Raw genomic sequence first — 19745 nt, forward strand, 5'->3', positions numbered from 1 at the left:
GTGCCAAACAAGACTTTGGAAGCTGTGGGGATGGCCCTGGATGAAATGAGCTGACTGAATGAATGTTCTGCGTCATCCCTACATGCAAGATGACCATGGACCTAGAGCTTGGATTAGGGGCAAGTGGGGAAAAACCTGGGGGGGCAATTAGTGATCAAGAAACTGATTACATGTGTACCAGGTTAACCCGGAGACGAGGAGAGTCTACAAAATGAACATCCCCACTGAAAGTCCTTCCATGCCTTCCTGGGGAATGGAGGTGATTCTGGAAGTCTCTGAAGGTGGATAATGGCACATCTGACCTCAGCCTCAGGAGGGAGGGCTAAATTTGGAGTCAAGGGACCTAGCTCTGAATCTCAGCTGTCTCATCTGCTCTCTGTGAGCCCTCACCCACCCACTTACCCTCTGAGCCCAACTCCAGGGTGTCTTCATCTGTAAAGGGGGGAGACTGGCTTCTTTGGCCCCTCAATCTAGGATGCATTGGTCCTATGTGGGCTTGGGGATGCGTAGCATTTGGATTACAGGGGGTGAGCCAAGCTCTGCAGGCTGGGGTCAGGAAAAGTAATTCTTTGAGCAGGTCCTCAATGCCCAGACACCTGAATTCTGTATCTAAGGGGCAGAACTTTAGAGCCTAGGGAACAATGTTTCTGCCCATTGCCCTCTCTTTCTCTCCTCTCTGTCTCTCTCCATTTCTGGCAGTTTCTGTCTCTGTCCATCTCTCTCCCCATCCCCCCCATCCTTCCTCTCGCCATCTCCTTCCTCTCCTTCCTGATTTCTCTCACCATCTCTCCCTCCTTCTCTTCCTCCCATCAATGTCTCCCCTTCCCTCTTTCTCCATCTCTCGGTCTCTATCTCTCCTCTCTCTTCTCTGTTCCCCTACCTCCTCCCAATAGAGTGAGTGCATGACAAAATAACAGCTCTACATTTAAGGTTATACACATACAAAGGAAGTGCTTCTCCACATGTCCCATGGGAGCCTCACTCTATTCCTGACATGGGGTCTGGCCTGGGAACAGAGAGATGATCATTCCCTCTAAGCACAAGGTCCCTCAGGGTTCTGTTCTGAGTCCTCTTTTCTGCTCCCTCTATACAGTGACCTCATCAGGTCCCATGAACTGAATGATCCTCTGCCCTACTCTGATCTCACCTCCAAACTCACATCTCCAACAGCCTTGCAGACATCTTGAATTCCATGTGTCCAGAACAGAATTCATTCTCTTCCCTGCAACCCTCTCCTTCCCCTACCTTCCCTATTCCCTTCCGGCCTCCACCCACCTAGGAGCCATCCTCACTCTCTTTCTTCCCCCAGATCCAAGCTTGTTCTGAGGCCTATCAATTCTATCTGGGTCACAGCTCTCCAACACTCCCTCAGGCCTGGACAATTGCCCTAGCTGTGCTGGGGAGGGAGGTCTGCCTGCCTCAGTCTCTTCACCCCTGAGTCCATCCTCCATTCAGAGACTGAAGCATGAGTCAGAACATGGCACCCACTTCTTAATCACCTCCAGTGGTTCCCTATGACCTCCAAAGGTCTTGGTCATTCAGCCCTTTCCTCTCTTTCCAGTCTGCTTATACCTTAGTCTTGGACTGCTGTTCTTTACCAGCGTCCTCGCTGCTTGTCCCACAAGACCCTGTGATAGGGCACCAATGATGGGCCCCTCAAAGGCCCTGACCTGGGGTACCCAGCCTCCTCAGTTAATAATCCTTTCAACTGACCTTTCATTGTGGCCCCACCCTAGACTGCTACACCTTGATTCTGAAAGACCAGCATATATATGTCCATCTTGCTCTCATTAGAGCCCTCAGATTGTTAGAAAAGCTCTCCCACCTCACCTAGTGTTTTAGTAAACCTTGTCTAACTGAACAAAGGCTTGAGTCACATTCTTTTGTCTTTGCCCTTGAATTTTGGGGTTCCCAGGACCCCTAGACCTCAACACCTCCACTTCCCTGGCCATGTCCCAAACCCAGAACACCCTCCCTCCTCTGCTCTGACTTCCCCTCCTTCTCCCACTGCGTTTCTCCTCCACAGCCTTCCCTTGGTTCCCTCCCCCATTTATCCCAAATAGAGCTTATTCGTCCATATCTGTCTGCATGTTGTCTCCCCCTGAGGTAAGGGACTGTCTTTGTTACTCTTTTGGTCAGCTCAGCAGGAGGCCAGTGCCTGGCACACAGTAGGGATTTAATAAGTGCTTCTAAATTAAACATTTATGGATCAACAGGCTGATTCCTTTCCAGCTGGAATCCAGTGGGTGGGGCAAGACCTGCCTCTCCCTTGTCCTTCAGAAGGATCTTCTGTTTTAGGTGAGTTCCAGGTCTGGCAACTGGGCTTCCCAGAATCCTGGCATCTAGGATCTGCAGGAATGAGGTCTCCTTGGGACCCACAGAGTGGTAAACTTGGTGGGACCAAAGTTATGGATCACAGTTCAGAGTCAGCCCATCCCCCATTCACCCCGCCCCACAGACCAAGGTGCTTCACTGTCCCAGAGAAATCTGGGAAGCCTTGTGGGAGCTGATGCAGACCCAGCAGGGAAGAGTTGATAGAAAATCAGTCAAGGAGGAAGCCCTCAGAACTCTGGTCTGGGCAATGAGCAGCCAGGATTCCAGAGGGCCTGCTTCTGTTCTCATCCTCCTTCTCACTGAGCTTTCTAAGTTTTGGTGATTGCCCCACCCTCCATACCCCCAAACACTCTTTTCTCTTGGGTTCCACAGCAGAGCCCTCCCAGTTCTCTGCCTACCTGCCTGACCCCTAGTCTCAGTTCCTTCATCATCCCTCCCACTCAGTGGGGAAAGGTCTTGGGCCTCATCGACTCAGGGGTTCAATAGCTACCTCTCTGCAGGTGACTCCCACATCTTTTTGTCCAGTACTACTCTGTCTCACACTGCTCAAGAGCTCTTCCTGGATGTCCTCTGGAATCTCCAACTGTACATCATCCTAGGTCCTGAATGAGTTGCACCGTATTTCCTCTAAGGCCCCTCCACCCTACTATCCAACATCCCCTACCTGCCAATAAAGCCAATCAGCAACCTCTCTCACTTCTACCATCCCCTCCCACCAGTAGCCAAACCCAATCTTTTCTGCCTGTATCCAGTGTAATACTTCCTGTTTCTTCTCCACTCAAACCATTATGTGTGCCCTAACCACTCCCCTGCCTGGAGAAGGGAGAGGAAAGCGCATTTATATGGTACCTATTATGTTCCAGGAACTGTGCTAAGCACTTAAAAAAAAATATTGTCTTACTGAATCTTCACAACAACTGTCAGTAGGTGCTACTGTTATCCCCATTTTACAGATGAGGAAATTGAGGCAAAGAGAGTTAAGTGACTTACCCAGGGTCACACAGTTAGTAAGTGTCTGGTGCCAAATTTGAACTCAGGTCTTCCATCAGGTGCCTCTCCTAGCTTTCTAAACAGTATGCCTGCCTCCAGTCTTTCCCCTTTCCAATCCATCATTGACTTAGTACACAAACTTATTTACACAACCAAAAGTCTTTAGGGGCTCAAGGTCACCTCTTGACTATGATCAAGTCTTCTGTGATAGGACTCCAGCCCATTGTCTCTTTGCTGCCTCTCTCCTATTCCTCAAAGGTCCCTTATTGGGGATAGTATAGACCTCAGTCTCCACTACTATTCTCCCGCCTGGGATGCTCTTCCTCTTTTCCTCCTCTCTCCCTCTTCTCCTCCTCTCTCCCTCCCCCCACCCCATTATGGAGCTCCTGGGAATTGTAAAGATGGCCTTTGGTGAAGTCCTGTAAATGGCAGAAACCCCAGGTCATAGAGACAGCCAAGTCTGAAGGGGTTGGATCCAAGTTTCAGAGGAACCTGAGCTTTTCTAGGAAGCCAAACAAGAAAGAGTCTGGGGAAAATGCAGTTCAACAATTCAGAGGCCACCGAGGTCCCAACTCCTCAGACTACAAGAGCACCAACCCCATAGAAGGTCTTCCAGATGCCCAGACCAAACATTTGGTCCCAAGCTGGACAGAACCACTGGCCCTAAGGTCAGGCCCCTGAGGTTACCAAACCCACCCATCCTGAGGCAGCCAAGAAGGGTCTCTAGGGTCAAGGTCATCAAGTGTGACCTCAAGGTCACCAATCCCATCCAAAGTTTCACTTAATAACTAACAAACTCTTCCCCTTGCCCTGCAAATCCCAGCCATTACAAAGCCCTATAGGACATCATTGAAACCCTATTCCCCATCCACCACTGCCCAATTCCTCATTCCCATTCCTATCCTCTGCAGCCTGCTCCAGAGGGAGCAAGCTTGCTTTCATCCTAAATCTTTCCCTTTGCTCATCCTACAGCTCTCCTTAAGCCCTGTCTCCCCCTTGAGGGTGGACTCCCCCCCAGGACGTTCCCCTGAGGGCTCTGCCTGTTCCTGGCCTTCCTCAGCCTCTCTGGAGGCACTTTCACTTATTCCTGTGGTCTCCAGGATCCAATGCCAAGTGCTCTGTCCTTCCTACCTGGCCCCCTCCAGTCTTGCTCCTGAAACTGACACCACTTCCTTCGGTGAACCTTGGCCTCCAGGGGGCCCACAGTCAAGACCTTGCGGGCATTCCTCAGGCTTTCTTGGCCTCAAGGGTTAATTAAAATCCCATCTGCTACCGGAAGCTGTGTCTCTCCCCCCCCCCCCTCCCTTTTGATTCTGGTGCCCTTCTTTCCCAGATTATGTCCCCTTTCTATCCAGACTATAACTTGTTTGTACATCACTGTTTACTTGTTTCCTCCCCCATTCCACTGAGAGCTCCCAGAAAGAGGACTACTGTTAGCACTGTATACAGTAGGCACATCATACTTATTGACTGATTCCAAGGCTGCCAAATACCAGGCAAACCGGCCCAAAGTCAACAAAACAGACGCTTCAAGACCAAAGGGCCCAGTCCATTTCAACCCCAAACAACAGCTTTCTCCAAAGTGTTCACATTCCCGGTTTTGTACAAATAAAGGAAACGTCGAGATCCGGGGAAGAGAGAGATGCCTGCCGGGCTCAGAGCAGGCCTCGGGCAGCTCTTTCTCCTTCTCTGCCGGCCCCTCCTCCTCCTAACAGCTCTCCCTAAAAATCATCCAGTGCAGCTTGGCCCGAGTTTACTGGGTGGTCTCTGGGGCGAGGCCACTTTCCAGGGCGGGGGCGGGGTTTTGTCTAGTTTTTGCTTTGCCTCAGTCCAGGAGCAAACAGGCCTTTAATGAGATCCATTTTTAGTGCTTTTGCATTTGCAAAGCCCCATGAACTATATTTCTATGCCTCTAAAGTGGAGCCTTCGAACCCCGATCGAGCCAACTAGGGCTGCGGTGGAGTAAACGAGATCGAGTCGGAATGGCTGGATACAAAGACTCTTTGTCCTTCTCATTTTCTGGCCCCGAGGCCTGCATTCCAGCTTAGGAGCTGCAGCCCACCCCTCCCCAGTGCGCATGCTCCGCTGGTCAGACATAGGAGTAGGGGGGAGCTCGAGAAGTGGGGAGGGGCTTGGTTCTCTCACCCTTGACTCAGCGCCTCCAGCCCTGGCTGGCTAGTCCAGCTCACCTCCTCCTCAGATGTTGCCTTTAGAGGGCCCTAAGGACCGACTTCTAGGTTTAGTCCTGGACGGCACCCACTTGTCTTCCCTAGCAGATAATAACGCCTGATATTCGTATGGGGCGATGAGGCTTGAAAAGCATTTTGTGCATCTGATCCTCACAACCACTCTGGGAAGTGGGGATTGTTATTATCTCCATTTCACATGAATAAACTGAGACACAGAGAAATAGCCCGGGGTCACACAGCTACCGAGTGTCTAAAGCTGAATTTGAACTCCAGTCTTTCCATGACTGTCCTCTCTCTCGGTGAGCTCATCTGTACTTAACGAATGTTTATCGACTGACTTACCATTTTGCTCATATGATCTCAAGTGATTCTAACAACCCTGTGAAATATAATAAACAGATTTTATTTTCCCATTATAAACTATTCATGATCTTCATTTCATGGATGAGGAAGCTGTAATGGGATCAGTTCCCCCTTTCTCAACATTTATTAAGTGTCTACTGTGTGCCACTCTCCTTTACCTCCCTCCACATTTCTTGCTGTCCTCTCCCCAACCATCGCCCAGTTCACCCTGGGAGCCTCTGGGATATCACAATGGCTTCCTTCCTCACTGTATGTCTCCTATCTGTCCTTTAACAAATAATATGCTTCCCATGACATCTTAGAGCCGCTAATCACGCAGTGCCAGAATCTCTAAGGAGCTAGAACGGTCCTGCCTCTACAGGGAGGGAGATACGGGTCAAACAGCTCATGATCCACAACGACGCCCTCCTCAGAATGGCAGGAGATGCCATCAAGGAAATGTGCGACATTGGCGCTGGACCCAGCACACAGGAGGCATTTAATACAGGCTTATTCCCTGGCCCTATTGCAACAGGAAGAAGTAGCCGACAGGCAGCCCATCAGCTCCTCCGCAGTCCCCGGGCATGTCAGCCTCCCTCCCACTCAGCTCCTTCCCTCGCGCCCACGTCCCGTCGCCTAGGTAACCGAGTGGCGCAGCCTGAGCTTTCTCTTCACTGCGGTTTCTAGCTCAGGCACTAGCTTTCTCTCCCAGCCCCTCCCGCCCGGGTGCTGCTGCACGTTTGTCCCAAAGGCTCAGGAACCATTTTGTGTGCGTGATGGTTGTGCAAAGCTTGTCTTCCCGTTAAAATGTAAACTCTGGGGATCAGGCACAGGACAGCCTCCAGGAGATGCTTCATAAAGGGCTGGGCACCGGACCCTCCCCAGCTCCCCTTTTCCTGGTGAATCTGCTTTGTTTTGTTTTTCTCAAAGAAACCACTGGGGCCACAGCCCTGTCTTTTCCCGCAGCACCTTGGCAATGCTGGTCACGTGGTGGGGGGAAGGGCAGATGAATAGATAATAACTCCTCAAGGGAGGACTGGGAGCTGGAGGCCCCCCACTCCACAGCCCCCCTCCAGGCCTTCACTGAGGGGGTTCATTAAGCCCTTCACTACTCAAGAGTGCCGAGAATATTGACATCTGCAGTCCCACAGCCTCCTTCCTCTCCCAGCCCATAGCAACGACATCCTATAGCAACCGCCTAGAAGGAGGCTGTGAACTGGACCACGGAGTCAAAAACAGCCTCTCCAAAGGTTCTGTTTCTGCCCAGCTCCTTCCCCAAGCCAGACTGCAGCCCCTGAGCCCCCTAGGGTTAGTCACCAAATCTCCAGAACACTAGCACCAGCCATTCTTCTGGGACTGTGAAGGAGCTGGCCCCTGTCCTTCCCAGAGCTTTCTAGGGAGATGGCCCCTTGGTCACCTCTTCTCCCACCCCCTACTCCTTCACTCTGAGGAATTCTAGGAGCCAGGTGCTGGGGCGGAGGTCACCTCGTCCAAAATGCTTATTTTACAGCAGGGAAACTGAGGGCCAGGGAGTTTAAATGGTCTGCCCCATAAGTAGGTGGAATTGATCCCAGGCCTTCTCGATTCCTCCCCTCCCCCATCCCAGGGCGCCGAGATTCAGAAGGAACTGGGAAGGGGGGGAGGGGAGATAAACCAGGGTTCTCTCCAGGATTTTTTCTTTGCCCGGCCTCAGCTCAGGATCGGCCAAAAAAATAAACAAGCTCCCTCCCTCCCCCCCCCCCAACATTTCTTCCAAAGGCTCCACATTTTGGATTAAGGATGCTAAAACCAGGGCCCTGCCCAGCCAGTCTTTGATCTCCTACCAGAGGAGGGGAGGGGCTGGAAGGAAGTTGTTTGTTCCTGGGATTTGGTGTGTGGTGGGGGGAGCCCATCTAGAAAGCAGGCGCCAGCACCCCAGGGAGGAGGCCTGGTGACTTTGGACAGGACAGTCTGAGGGAGATATGGCCAGCCAGACCTTGCTGCTGAGTGGGACTCCTTGGGTTGGGGGCCACACCTGAATGCTGCAAGGCACCTGATCTGACTTACTTGTACCCCATCACCTTCCCCTGGATTCCTCTTCCTTGTATGGGGGAGGGGTACATACAGACTTACTGAAAGCGACTTGCGCCTTCCCCCTCCTCAAACTTCCCTCCCCCCTGCCTTTGGCCCCTCCAAGGACGGCCAGCTTGGCCTGTCCGTTGTGGACTTCTCTGTACATGTGTGGTCTCCAGAACTCTAGGAGAGCCAATATTATGGTAATAATTATAGCAATTAGTCTTTACAAGTTACCTACTATGTGCAAACAGAATGAGGTGGCTTGCCTGGGGTCACACAGCTAGTAATTGCCTGAGGTGGAATTTGAACTCTGCAACTCCAGAGTCAAGGCTCAGTTTTCTAGCTGAGGCATTTAGGGTTAGGCCCACCTCGCCGCCCAAATGCTTTACAAATGTCATTTCGCTTTATCCTCATCACAGCCCTTCAAGATAGAGACGCTGTTATTCTCCCCATTTTTTAGCTGAGGAAACTTAAGCAGACAGAGGTTAAGTGATTTGAGCAGCATCGCAGTCACAAAGCTAGCACGTGTCAGGGGTCACATTGACTCCATCTCATTGGACCACCTATAGAAGAGGAGCAGGCGGTCAGGTAGGTCAGGACAGGACAGACAGACAGAGATGAGGTGAAGGGCTGGGAGTCAGACCTGGCTTCAAAGCCCACAGGCTCACCTCCCTGAGCTTCCTCTATACCTTGAAAAGACTCGCACTCTGAAGTGGGGAAGGGGGCACAGGGGTCCCTACCCTGACAAATATCACAGCAGTGCTGGCCACAGGTGGTGCTTCGTAGGAATCATTTCCCACTTTCTCTACTGAGTTCAGGAGTGTTACATCCAGTAGAGGGAGCCACACTACCTTCCACTCATACAAGAAGAGAAAGAACCACCTCCCCCTTCTCCCCTCCTCACCTTTCTAGGATAGGTGACTGTGTCCCATAGTCCTAGCTCCACCGCAGCCTCTGGGAGAGATAGGCTAGGCCCCCCCACTACTAAAACAATTAGGCTTCGAAATCCCATTAGTCTGGGAAGTAAACAATGGTCTCATTCCTTTCCAGCCCAGATTCCAAGGCTGATCCTCTGGCCGTCACCCCTAGGACCAGGAATCCTGGGAAGTGGCTCCACTGGAAATCCACAATCAGTGAATGGGTTGCTTTGGCCTTGGTCTCCGGCCCCTCTGCCTATCTTGCCCAGGTGCCCACCAGAGAAGGTAAAGCTGCTTCTAAATTCCTCCTCCTCCCCTCCATGGAGTCAACACAAGGAAGGCCTTAAGGTGTCCTTTCAAACACACTGGAGCTGTCCAATAAATAAATGTGCTTATAAGCCTTTCCTAAGTGCCTGTGATGGGCCACTCAGCCCCGGATAAGCCTTTTTCAGATCACTCCTTGGTTCTGCTTGGTGTCACTGCTGGGTGCCCCAGAGCATTTCACTGACCACAGGCACAGTATTCTGTTTGTGGATGGGATGGGGAGAAGAAGATTGGTATGCTGGCTGTGTGACCCTTCATCCCCTCCCAAGCACAGCCTCCATTTTCTACAAGTTGGTAAGAAAATGGTTAAAGCTGTGAAAATGCACATGATTATCAGGCTGGGTCTTCCCAGGCCCTTCCAAAAGGGCAGGCTAACAATTCAATCACTTTATCTCTAATGAGATAATGTATGCAAAGTGCTTTGCAAAATTGCAACCAGAGGCTGTGATTATTCTGACAAGCCTGGGGCCCCAGCTGGGGGGAGGGGAGAGATCCATCCACAATTAGGTATTAAATGGGGTTGATTTCTGCCTCACCTTCTGCTAGGTTAAAACACGACACTCTGAGAATGGTCTTAAGACCCCCAGGACACCCAGGAGAGCTTGGCCAAGTAAGAGTGAACTGCCTTCCTCACCTTTGGGCTAACCCTCACCAGCTAGATGTGGACCTGAGACTCCAGGTCCCTTTTAACTGCCCCCATACTCTCTGCTGGCAGTGACAGGGACATCCAACAGTCTTGTATCTTCTGAGGATGTCAGAAGCCTGTTCTTTGACTACACCAGGAACTGTCTCCAGAAATAAGGGCGATCTCTCCCCCAGGATGTAATTAGTCAAATTCTAAACACACACACACACCTAATTTAGTGCTTAAGAACCCAGGCTGACACAAAATCCCAGAATTTTAGACCTGGAAGGACTCCCAGCTATTCTCTCATTCAACCCTTCCATTGGACAGTTGTCACAATCACAGTCAAAAAAGAACTTTAGCCCTTGGGGTAGTGATCCCAAAGCAGCACTGTACTTTGGTCCTTTCTCCTTAGCTTTTACTTTCCAAGATCACAGGAGTACAGATCTGGAGTTAGAAGGGATCCTTGAGGTCTTCCAGTTCGATCTTCCCACTCTACAGATGAAGAAATTGAGGCACCCACTTCAAAGTTAAACAACATGATCACATGAACTGCATTAAGAGACAGAACCAGGGTCTGAATCCCTGTCATCTGACTCTTTCCACTAAGTCTCAGTATTTTTTACTTACTCCCATATTCACTCTTTTTTGTCATTGTCTTTGTTTTGTTTCATTTCCTTCTAGTCTGCTGTATTCCTCCCCAGGTCTAGCTTGTCAACATTCTTCTTGAGAAGCTCCTTACTCTGGTTGACCAGGATCACAGGCTTCCATCAGGACCTGAAGAACCACCCTCCCCCAACCTCTACCATCTAACCCTTGTGCCTACCCATTGTCCAGGTGGTGAAGCTGAGGTCCAGCCCAAGAGGGGGGTGAAAGGACATGCTGAGAACTCACACAGAACAAGGGATAGGATGGAGCAGAATTCAAATGTATACATAGATACATACAAATCAATAAACAGTAAGCACCTACTATGTGCTATACCCTGTGCTAAGTGTTGGAGATACAAAGAAAGGTAAAAGATGGTCCCTGACTTCAAGGAGCTCATGGTCCAATGCAGGAAGCTACAAGCAAACATGCACAGATAACCTCGGTGCCAAATAAATAGGAAATAACATGGGGAAAGACTTCCTGGAGAGGGAGGGATTTTTACTTGGGACTTCAAGGAAACCAGGGAAAGCCCTGAGGCAAAGGTGAATTGGAAGACCAACCAGGGTTTTGGGACTGCCTGGAAAATGCCCAGAGCTAAGAGGACAGGGTCAGTTCAGGCTGTACCACTGCATCATAATGTCTCTCTCTCTTTCTCTTTCTCTCTCTCTCTCTCTCTCTCTCTCTCTCTCTCTCTTTCTCTCTCTCTCTCCTTCTCTCTCTCTCTCTCAAGGAGGTGATGTGGAAGATAACTAGAAAAGCAGGAGGGGCAACTTATGAAAGGTTTAAGTGACAAAGAAAAGATTTTATATTTGATCGTGGAGGTAAGGGTGAGCCGTGATTAGTCAGAGCTGTGATTTACAAAGGTCACTTTCACAGATCACAAGAGAAGAATGGACTGGAGTAAGCAGAGACCAGCAGACAGACCAAAACTAGTGCAGTCATCCAGGTGTTCGGTGATGAGGACTTGCACCAGGGTGGAGGTGCTGTCAGAGAGAAAGGGGCATATGTGAGAGATGTGACAAAAGTAAAACCAATAGGCCTGGTAATCGATTGGATATGGGGGGTGAGAGAGAATGAGGAGCTGAAAATGACACCTAGGATATGAGGATGGGGATGCCCTGCTGAGTGACAGGGAAGTTTGGAATCTGGAAGGGGCGAGTTTGAGGAGGAAGGTAATCAGTTCAGTTTGAGATTTCTACCGGACATACATCATAAGAAGCAGTTGGAGACAGACTGAAGGTCAGCAGAAAGGTTAGGACTGGATAAATCGGTCTGAGAATCACCAGCATAAAGATGAGACCTGAATACTTGGATGCTAATGAGATCACTAAGGAAATAGTAGAGAGATAGAAGAGTTAGCTTCTTAAGTGTGCATGCCCATGAGAGCACTGGAGAAGGAAATGTTAAAATCCCCCCCAGGATCTTCACCAAGTAAACCCCATGGATAGTATGGTCCATGGGGTCACAACGAGTTAGACAGGAAGGAACAACGATGTGTAAATGCATATATTTGTAGATGTGCATCCCTAGGGGAAAGGATGAATATTAACTCTAGAGGAGTACGCAGAAGTGTCCTTTCCATTGGTTTTATTATATGGGTTGGACTCTAAGGCCCCTCTGGAAGCCCCCAACCTAACCCACAAACCAGGTCAGTGACTGGGTTATACCTGCATTTATAGGCATGTTCTCTGCCCAAATTGTAGCATGTATTTCCTTGGGAGAATGGCTGGACTAAAGAAGTGGGACTTTCCGGGGAAGGATCTGCAGCTAGTCTTTCCTTGCAGTATTAACAGAGTACCTAGAACAAAGTAGGCCCTTAACAAAGGTTTTTTTAAACTATTTATTGACTGAACTAGACAGAAGCCTCCAGTCCAACGGACTTTAAGGGAGGGAGACCTGGAGGAGCCATTTTCTCGGCATCCTCTTTGGGCCAAGATAAGTGGGGGAGAACTAAGGAGTCCTCTGGGGGAGGAGGGAGGGTTCGGGGGGGGGCGGGGGGGGAAAGGAGGATGTAACTACTGGGACGTAACCACCCGGAGAAGGAACTCAGACATCTAGGAGCCAGCAGAAGTGCGAAGGGCCCCCGGGGTGGGGCTGAATGTAGGACAATTAGGTGGTACTTATCGGAGCCTTTGAGGTTTGTTTATGCAAGCCAGATTGGGGGGTGGGCCCTCAGCCGGCCCCGCAGCTTATATAAGTTTCACCCTGGCGCTCCCAGGAGAGTTAAAGTCCATCCTTTTTGGTGCCCACCAGTCTCATAATGACGAAGGCCCCATTTTCTGTGGAATGGCTCTCTCAGAGCAGCCAGAAGCCCTCACGCCTCGGCCAAGATGACTCAGAGGCTTCCACTGCAGGGAAAGGCCGAGGCGACCAGGTCCTTGGGGGGGATCTTATTTTATCGGGCCTTCCTGATACCTCGGGGTCAGAAGGCCCTTCTACGAGTTCGTGGGTCCCGACGCTACCCGCCGCCGCCGCCGCCGCCGCCGTTGTCAGAGAGTCTTCCTTAGTCAGTAAGTGCTTTCTCCAGGTGTGGTGGTCAATAGAGGAGACCCCGAACTAGAATGGGGTGTGGAGGAAAACCATAACACACGGAAAAGGGCTGTGTTTGGAGGGGAAGAAGAGAGAAGGCGGGCCAAGGGCCAGGGTGACTGGAAGGGACAAGGGAGACAGCACTGGACTGGACTGGACTGGACCAGGCCAGCCCAACAGGGGGACTTGCTGCTTCCGAGAAAGTCCGATTCCTGTTGGATAGCCTTTCCACCAGAAGCCAGGAGCGCGGAGGTCAGGTTCAAGTTGTCTTTAGGGGGCGAGGCATTTGGGGAACTCCTTGCCACTCAGGGCCACGTGTTTTGACCAGTAAGGAAGCACTTAGCCTACCAGCCTGCCCTAATTGACCCATCCCTACGAGAGCTAGTTGTCATTTGAAGATATTCCTGACCTCCCTACCAGAGCCGAAGCTCAGGCCCTCGGTGAGGGTGTGCCGACATGTCTAGGTGGGAAGGCCTAGACTTTCTAAGCGCCGCCTCACCTCTCTCCCAAGAATCCAGGTCTCTGGGCGAGGAGGCTTCCCCTGAGGTCAACAGTGGCAGCTGCGGGCTGTCGGAGGGCCCAGGCCCTGAACCCCATTCCCGGGGCGCTCGCCGCCTGCGCACGGCTTTTACGACCAAGCAGATCAGCACTCTGGAGAGCTCCTTCAAACGCCACCACTACCTGGGCGCTGCGGAGAGGCGCAAACTGGCCGGCAAGATGCAGCTGTCAGAAGTTCAGGTACCCAGACGGGCAGGGGGGGGGCTCCCCACTCCATTCCACCCCACCCCTCGAGCCCCGGTTCTGCCGCCAGCCTGCGGCGATGCTCAACTTGACTTTGACTTGTTGGGCTCCCGCAGATAAAAACCTGGTTCCAGAATCGCCGCATGAAGCTGAAGCGCCAGCTGCAGGATTTGAGGCCCCCCGACCCTCCTCCAGGCTTCCCCCTCCATCTCTACAGCCCCCTGCTTCTGCGCTCTACACCAGTCCCGCCACCAGGCCTGCCATACGTGTACCCCAATTCGCCACAGCTCCGAGTCCCCAGCCTCATCCAGGAGCCCTTTACTGGTGGCCTGGCCCTCCCATCTCTACTCCCTCTGCCTTTACCCCCCAGTTCCTGCAAAGTGGCCCCTCCTGCCATCCCGTCTGTGCTGGCCTGTTTACTGAGCGGTTGCCCAGACCAGGCCTCCTTCCTGAGGGCCTTGTGACGTTGGAGGCCTGCCCCTCTTTCGGGGTGACATTGATACTGAGGAAGGAGAGATGAGACTGGACAGGATAGGACATCTCTAGGAGCCAAAGTCTGACAGGACCTGGTGAAAGAGTCCTCTTTGTTCCACTGGAGGTCCTCAAATATGAACTTATGTATATATTTGCAAAATTTTGTCAAACTATTATGTACAGAAAGAACTATTTATGGAAATATTAAAGAATAGTTGATGTTTTTAACGTCTTATGTGTGCATATGTAATTTGTGAAAGAAACCAGTCCACTTCTGATCAAGATTTCATTCCAAAAGAAAAACAAGTTTGAAATCATTACAAAAGTGGGAGGTTTAGCAGCTGAGATGGGGAGGGAGAAAGACCAGGGAGGGTCATCCTTTCCTGTAGGAGAGTGTGGCATTTTAGAAAATAGGGCCAAGACAGAAGATGGAAAGTGGAGGGAGGTTTGGTTTTTCCAATGTGTGAAAAACATCATGGATAATAAGAAGGGAAGACCCTTAAAAAGTACCCAACAGAAGAGCATCTAAACCTGGAGGTAATAGGGGGAGCCAATTCAATTGGGGTAATGAGAAGGGAAGACCCTTGAAAAGTGCCTAAGCCAATTCAATTCATTGGCAAGAGGTTAGATCCTCATCAATTAATTAGGCTGAGAATTCACTAGGAGCCAAAGCTGGGGGTGTGGGGGGATCTGCTCCTGCACATTTTGGGGAGGTTAGGGTTGAGCAGAGAAAAAGGGAAGAAGGATACAGATTGGGGGAGGAATTCCATAAGTCAACAAATACCCTCCACTCAATTTGAGACCCCTCTAACCATAACCATAGTGTAAAGCAAGGGTTTTACTCCTATAATGCTGGCTCCTACCTACCTTAGGGGTAAGAATATCTAGATTCTACCTTTTAAAAACTGGAGGAAGCCCCCAACCCCATCTGGGAGCAAGTGGACTGCTTGCAACCTAAATCACTGAGTTTGCTAAACTCCTGTTTTGTTGAAGGCCAGAAGCTAAAGCAGTATGTGCACACTAGTCAGATTTCAGAGTTGAAGGGTTCATCTTTCCACAGACCCTAGGGCTGTGGGCACTGAGCTGTGCGCTCTCCAGTTTGCCCTGGTCCTTCCTGCCTAAAGTGCTCGTAAGTGAACCAGTGATCACTCTAGTTAAGTTAGCTTGCATTCAGGGTAAAGGAGAGGGAGCAGTAAGGGCAGAGCAGTGCTCTGACCCAGGACACTTCGACCCGCTCCCCTCAATGCAGTCAGTCAAGACCAAGCATCATCTTGTGCTAGAATGGACATCAGGAATTTACATCAAGCCTCTGCAGGTACTGTGTAAGATAATGACTGGGACAGGAGGGTTGCAGAAGCTGTCCCTGCCTTCACTGAACTAATGGGAGAGACAATGTACACACATAAGCGTGAGAAACAGGCAGTCCTGGAAGGGAAAATGGTGTCTGACATCTTTAAATTAGCAGTTAGTAAAAAAAAAATGCCGACTCTGCCACCCATTGTGCTGGACCTGGGGATACACATGAAGAAATAACCATAAAAAAAAAAAAACCATGCTGAGGCCTGGGGGGAGGAGATGTCAGGAAAAGTTTCCCACACATGCTGTGAGGATAGGACTTAAGCTGCAGCTTAAAGGAAGAAGACCTGAGGCAGGTTCATGGGGAAAGGTCAATGCACACAGTACTCATTTAATGTCAGTTTGGTTGATCAAATAAGAAGATAATATTTAAGTTCAGTTGTGAAGGAAAGCCAGACTCTAGAGGAGGAGATGAGGAAAGGAAGCATTGCAGGCCTAGAACAGTTCATAGTTGACCACCCTGTGAAGTAGGAGCTGTGAGCCCCATTTTGCAAATAAGACAGGTTTGTCCATGGCAGCTTGCCTAGTTAAGTGACTTATGGGGAAAGAAGTGTTTGCCAAGCTAGATGACAAGTTCATATGGGCACTGGAACAATATTGTTCTGAGCCAGGGGCTGAAGGAAGGCAACCTGGCACAGTGTCTTCTATTTTTATCCTGGTGCAAGAGAGACACATAGTAAAGAAGACTGGGGGGGGAGGGGGGTCTGGGTTTGTTTTGGCCCCAGCTAGACAATGCACCTACCTCATAGGGACAATAGCTAGGCTTATCTCACCTCCAGAAAGGGCAAGGAGATGGGTTTGGAGGTGAGTCTGGAGGTCATGACTTGTCCTGGGGGGTCAGTAAGACCCCCTACCTAGAAAGCCTCCAAAAATCTAGGGAGAGAGGGGAGCCACTTTTCAGGGCCCCTAGATGCACACACACTCCCCACCCCCATTCTGTCCTTTCTACCCCTCCTACCCTACCTCCAGTCACCCCAGAGGCTCTAACTATTGGATCAAAGTTTAGAGCAGGAAGTCCCCCACAGAAAGCAACACCCTAAGTCAGAGGATGAGGAAAGCAGCTGGTGTTTCAGTTAATGCCCAGCATTGTGCTCAAAGAAGAATTTTGTGAACTGGACATGCACAGCCTCAGCCTAATTTCATGCCTCTTTTTCCGGTTCTGTTGTTAAGTGGCCAGGCCTGTGGTTCATGAGCCTGGCCAGACCTCCCTTTGAGAAGGTTGCTGCAGAATTGTGGACAGGCAGGCATTCTTACTTACGAAGAATTATTCATGGGTTTTCTTTTTTTTCAAATTTAAAATATATTTATTAAGTGCCTACTATGTGCCTTAGCACATAACCCTAACCCTAACCCTGGCCTCGAGGAGGTCATGTTCTCCATCAGCAGGACAGAGGCTTGGGATCTCCAGGTGCCAGAAGCAGGAGCCAACTTTTCTCTCTAAGCTGTATGATGTCCTGAGGAATTTCTGAGAAAGGGAAGGCAGAAGCCAGGAGAAAGATTCAGAACCTTTCTGCCACATCCCTCTCTTCTCAAGGCCCAAGAGTGCCCAGAGAAGCTGAATTAGGGGTGGGGGCCTGTCTACCTGTCTGTGCCTTCCAGATCAACCCTTCCTTTCCAAAGCTGACACTCAGCTATATCTCTACATAAGGTCTGTTGATTAATGGATAGTAATTAGATCCCTGAGAAAGCCCCCACCCTCTCCTCTTCCTCTCAGTTCCTGGCTTTCCCTCTTTCATCGGTCTCTCCTCTCAGGCTCTGCCTCTGTCTGTCTCTCGGTCTCTTGGGTCTCTGCTCCACCCCCATTCCCACCCCCAGTTTGTCTCCAGAGGTTTTTTCTCACTTCCGAGACAAGACTGCTTCGGCCACCAGGTGCTTTCTCTGAGAGCTTTGATCCTGCAGGGAAATCTGGCACCTTGCTGGAGACCAACGAGTCCCTTAGAGGTCGAAGCCACCGCCCCCCCACCCGGGGACTAACTGGATACTAATCATTTCTCAGAATAACAAAGGTCTTCTGCCTCTGCTCCTCTTATAAGGACTACTTCCCAACCCTGCATGCTTTACGTACTGGCCCAAGGCTCACTTAATGACCTGGAGCAAAACTAAACCTAACATTGGTCCCCAAAAGAAGAAACCATACCTGGACTGACCCTGCCTCCTCCCCACTGCCTCCTCTCCCACTAGATCACATGCCCTGGCATCCCACCAGGAGGCTAAGTGGCAGTCAGTGGATATCCCCAGGACAGGAGGGTGGGCATCCAGGCTCTTGCATTCTATCAGAGACACAGCCAGGACAAGATGCCAGCTGGGTACCAGCACAGGACTGCTCTTCTGGCCATGGGACATCAGCTTTGGTCAGGGAAGAGGAGAGAAGCTGCTGCCCAGGGGAGATAGTCCAGGGAGAGTAAAGAGGCTTTGTCTGGAGCCTGGAGCAGCCCCCAGACACAAGACTAACCAACCTCTTCCCCCAACCATGGTTTGCTTTGGGAAGGGCCAGCTGCATGGTCCAAGCTCCAGGAGGGGAGAATTCCAGCTAGATCCCCAAGAGACTTCCAAGATCACAATTACTGCTGGCAACCTAGAGCAGTGAGCTGTTCAGAGATGGCTGCTCAGAGTTCTCTCCCGCAGCACCACGTGGGAAAGGGCCAGAAAGAGAAGGATGTTCTGATGCTGGGGGAGGAAGGGTGATTTAGGGACCCTGAAATGTGCTCCCTCCACATTCTACCTGTTGCCTCTTTAAAGGCCTAGTGCAGGGTTCCCATCTGCTAGGAGTCAATCCCTTGGACTCCAGGAAAGAGGACGCTCACCCTCCTCCAATTAGCCCTTGAGCCACCCCACCTTCATCACTCCCCACCTACTCCTGGAGCTCATCTCAGCCAGAAGACACCTTCCTGCCCATCCCTCTCCAGGAAAATCTCAACTCTCCCGAAGGAAAGGCCTGGGCCAGTTTTCCTCTTTTGCATCCCCAGCACTTAGGTTATTCAGCAGATAGAGGGATGGGCCTGGAGTCAGGAAGACCAAATTCAAATTCAGCCTCAGATACCCACTCGCTATGTGACCCTAGCCAAGTCACTTAACTTTTGTTTCCCAATTCACTGCAGAGGGAAATGGCAAACTGCTCCAGTAGCTTTGCCAAGAAAACCTCATAAGGAGTCACTAAGAGTCAGACACACCTGAACAACAACATTCTCAGCACCTAGTACAGGACCTGGTCTGAATATTAAGAAATGTTTCCTGCCTCCAGAGCACAGTGAAGGCTAAGACCCAGAGCCAGACTGACTCAGTCCTCCAGACTTCATTGGTCCCTAGTCCCTTCCCTAATCGGGCCTAGTTTCCTGAAGCACAATCTCTTGACCAATTCCCCACCCAATTGGAGCTGACCCCTTGGACTTGGGGAAGGCTGCCTGCCCAGACAGAGAGGAGCCAGCTAAGGGCCTGTTTACCCAGCCTAGGAGGGATCAGAGATCCTTCTGAGGAAGAACCCTGGAGAACTCCCGGGTCTGAGCTATTAGATGCAATTGGGGCCCATTATCTCTTGCTTTGATCCACAATTAGGTGTCAATTAAGTTGGGAAACTGTCAATTGTTGGCCTCCAAAGGGAGAGAAAAGAAGAGAAGGTGGGGGTGGGATGGGGAAAAGGGAAGACTTGGCTCTGGATGGGCAGGGCTGGGACCTCAGACTTAAATGACTGTAAGGTTCTCTACCCTTCTTTGGTTCCAGTCCCCCCAACCAGATTCCCCTCCCCCACTGCACCCCAGGGTAGTCCCTTGTTAGGGTAATCCTCATTGTGAGATGTTTAGGGATCTTCAAACCCTGCCAGGATTTCTAGCTGTGTGACCTCAAACAAGTCATTTAGGCAATGTCTTGCTCAGTTTCCTCATTGATAAAATGGAAATGCTATCTATTACTATTAGAGACTAGAGTGACTTAAGTTAGCTAGAACCTGATGGGAAAGAAACATGTAATGACCTCTGTGAAATAAAATCAATCTCTTAAGTCCAGAGGAGCCAGGGAAGCTTCTTCAGCAGGGGAGTAACTGAAGGACAATGCTCTTCTAGTTGAATGAATTATTGCAGGATCAGAAAGAGCAAGCTCACTAGCCTTGCCCCTGAACATGCTTCTACCCTCCTAGGTAAGCAGTCCCTAGTCTGGACCAGCATTCCACAAGCCGCCCAGTCTGGTTGACTTCACTCTGCACAGGTGCACTCCCCCTCCCTTTCA

The 19745-nt window shown here is 50.6% G+C and overlaps 1 protein-coding gene across 1 annotated transcript; it reads left to right on the top strand.

Moving 5' to 3' along the window:
- The first annotated feature begins 12644 nt into the window (after positions 1–12644).
- On the top strand, positions 12645–14399 carry VENTX (VENT homeobox). The gene is made up of 3 exons (XM_072640527.1): positions 12645–12937; positions 13468–13694; positions 13814–14399. Exons 1-3 carry the CDS (start codon positions 12688–12690, stop codon positions 14159–14161), a joined length of 825 nt encoding a protein of 274 aa, XP_072496628.1. The 5' UTR covers positions 12645–12687; the 3' UTR covers positions 14162–14399.
- Positions 14400–19745: the final 5346 nt, after the last annotated feature.

The sequence above is a fragment of the Notamacropus eugenii genome, chromosome 1 (genome assembly GCF_028372415.1).
Source record: "Notamacropus eugenii isolate mMacEug1 chromosome 1, mMacEug1.pri_v2, whole genome shotgun sequence".
NCBI classification, from domain to species: Eukaryota; Metazoa; Chordata; class Mammalia; order Diprotodontia; family Macropodidae; genus Notamacropus; species Notamacropus eugenii.

Bases quoted from the DNA above. Each gene is read 5' to 3' on its own strand.
- VENTX (XM_072640527.1), top strand. From the start codon at position 12,688: ATGACGAAGGCCCCATTTTCTGTGGAATGGCTCTCTCAGAGCAGCCAG. The intron at 12,938-13,467 runs GTAAGTGCTTTC...CTCTCTCCCAAG, and splicing joins CAGAGAGTCTTCCTTAGTCA to AATCCAGGTCTCTGGGCGAG. The intron at 13,695-13,813 runs GTACCCAGACGG...GGGCTCCCGCAG, and splicing joins TGCAGCTGTCAGAAGTTCAG to ATAAAAACCTGGTTCCAGAA.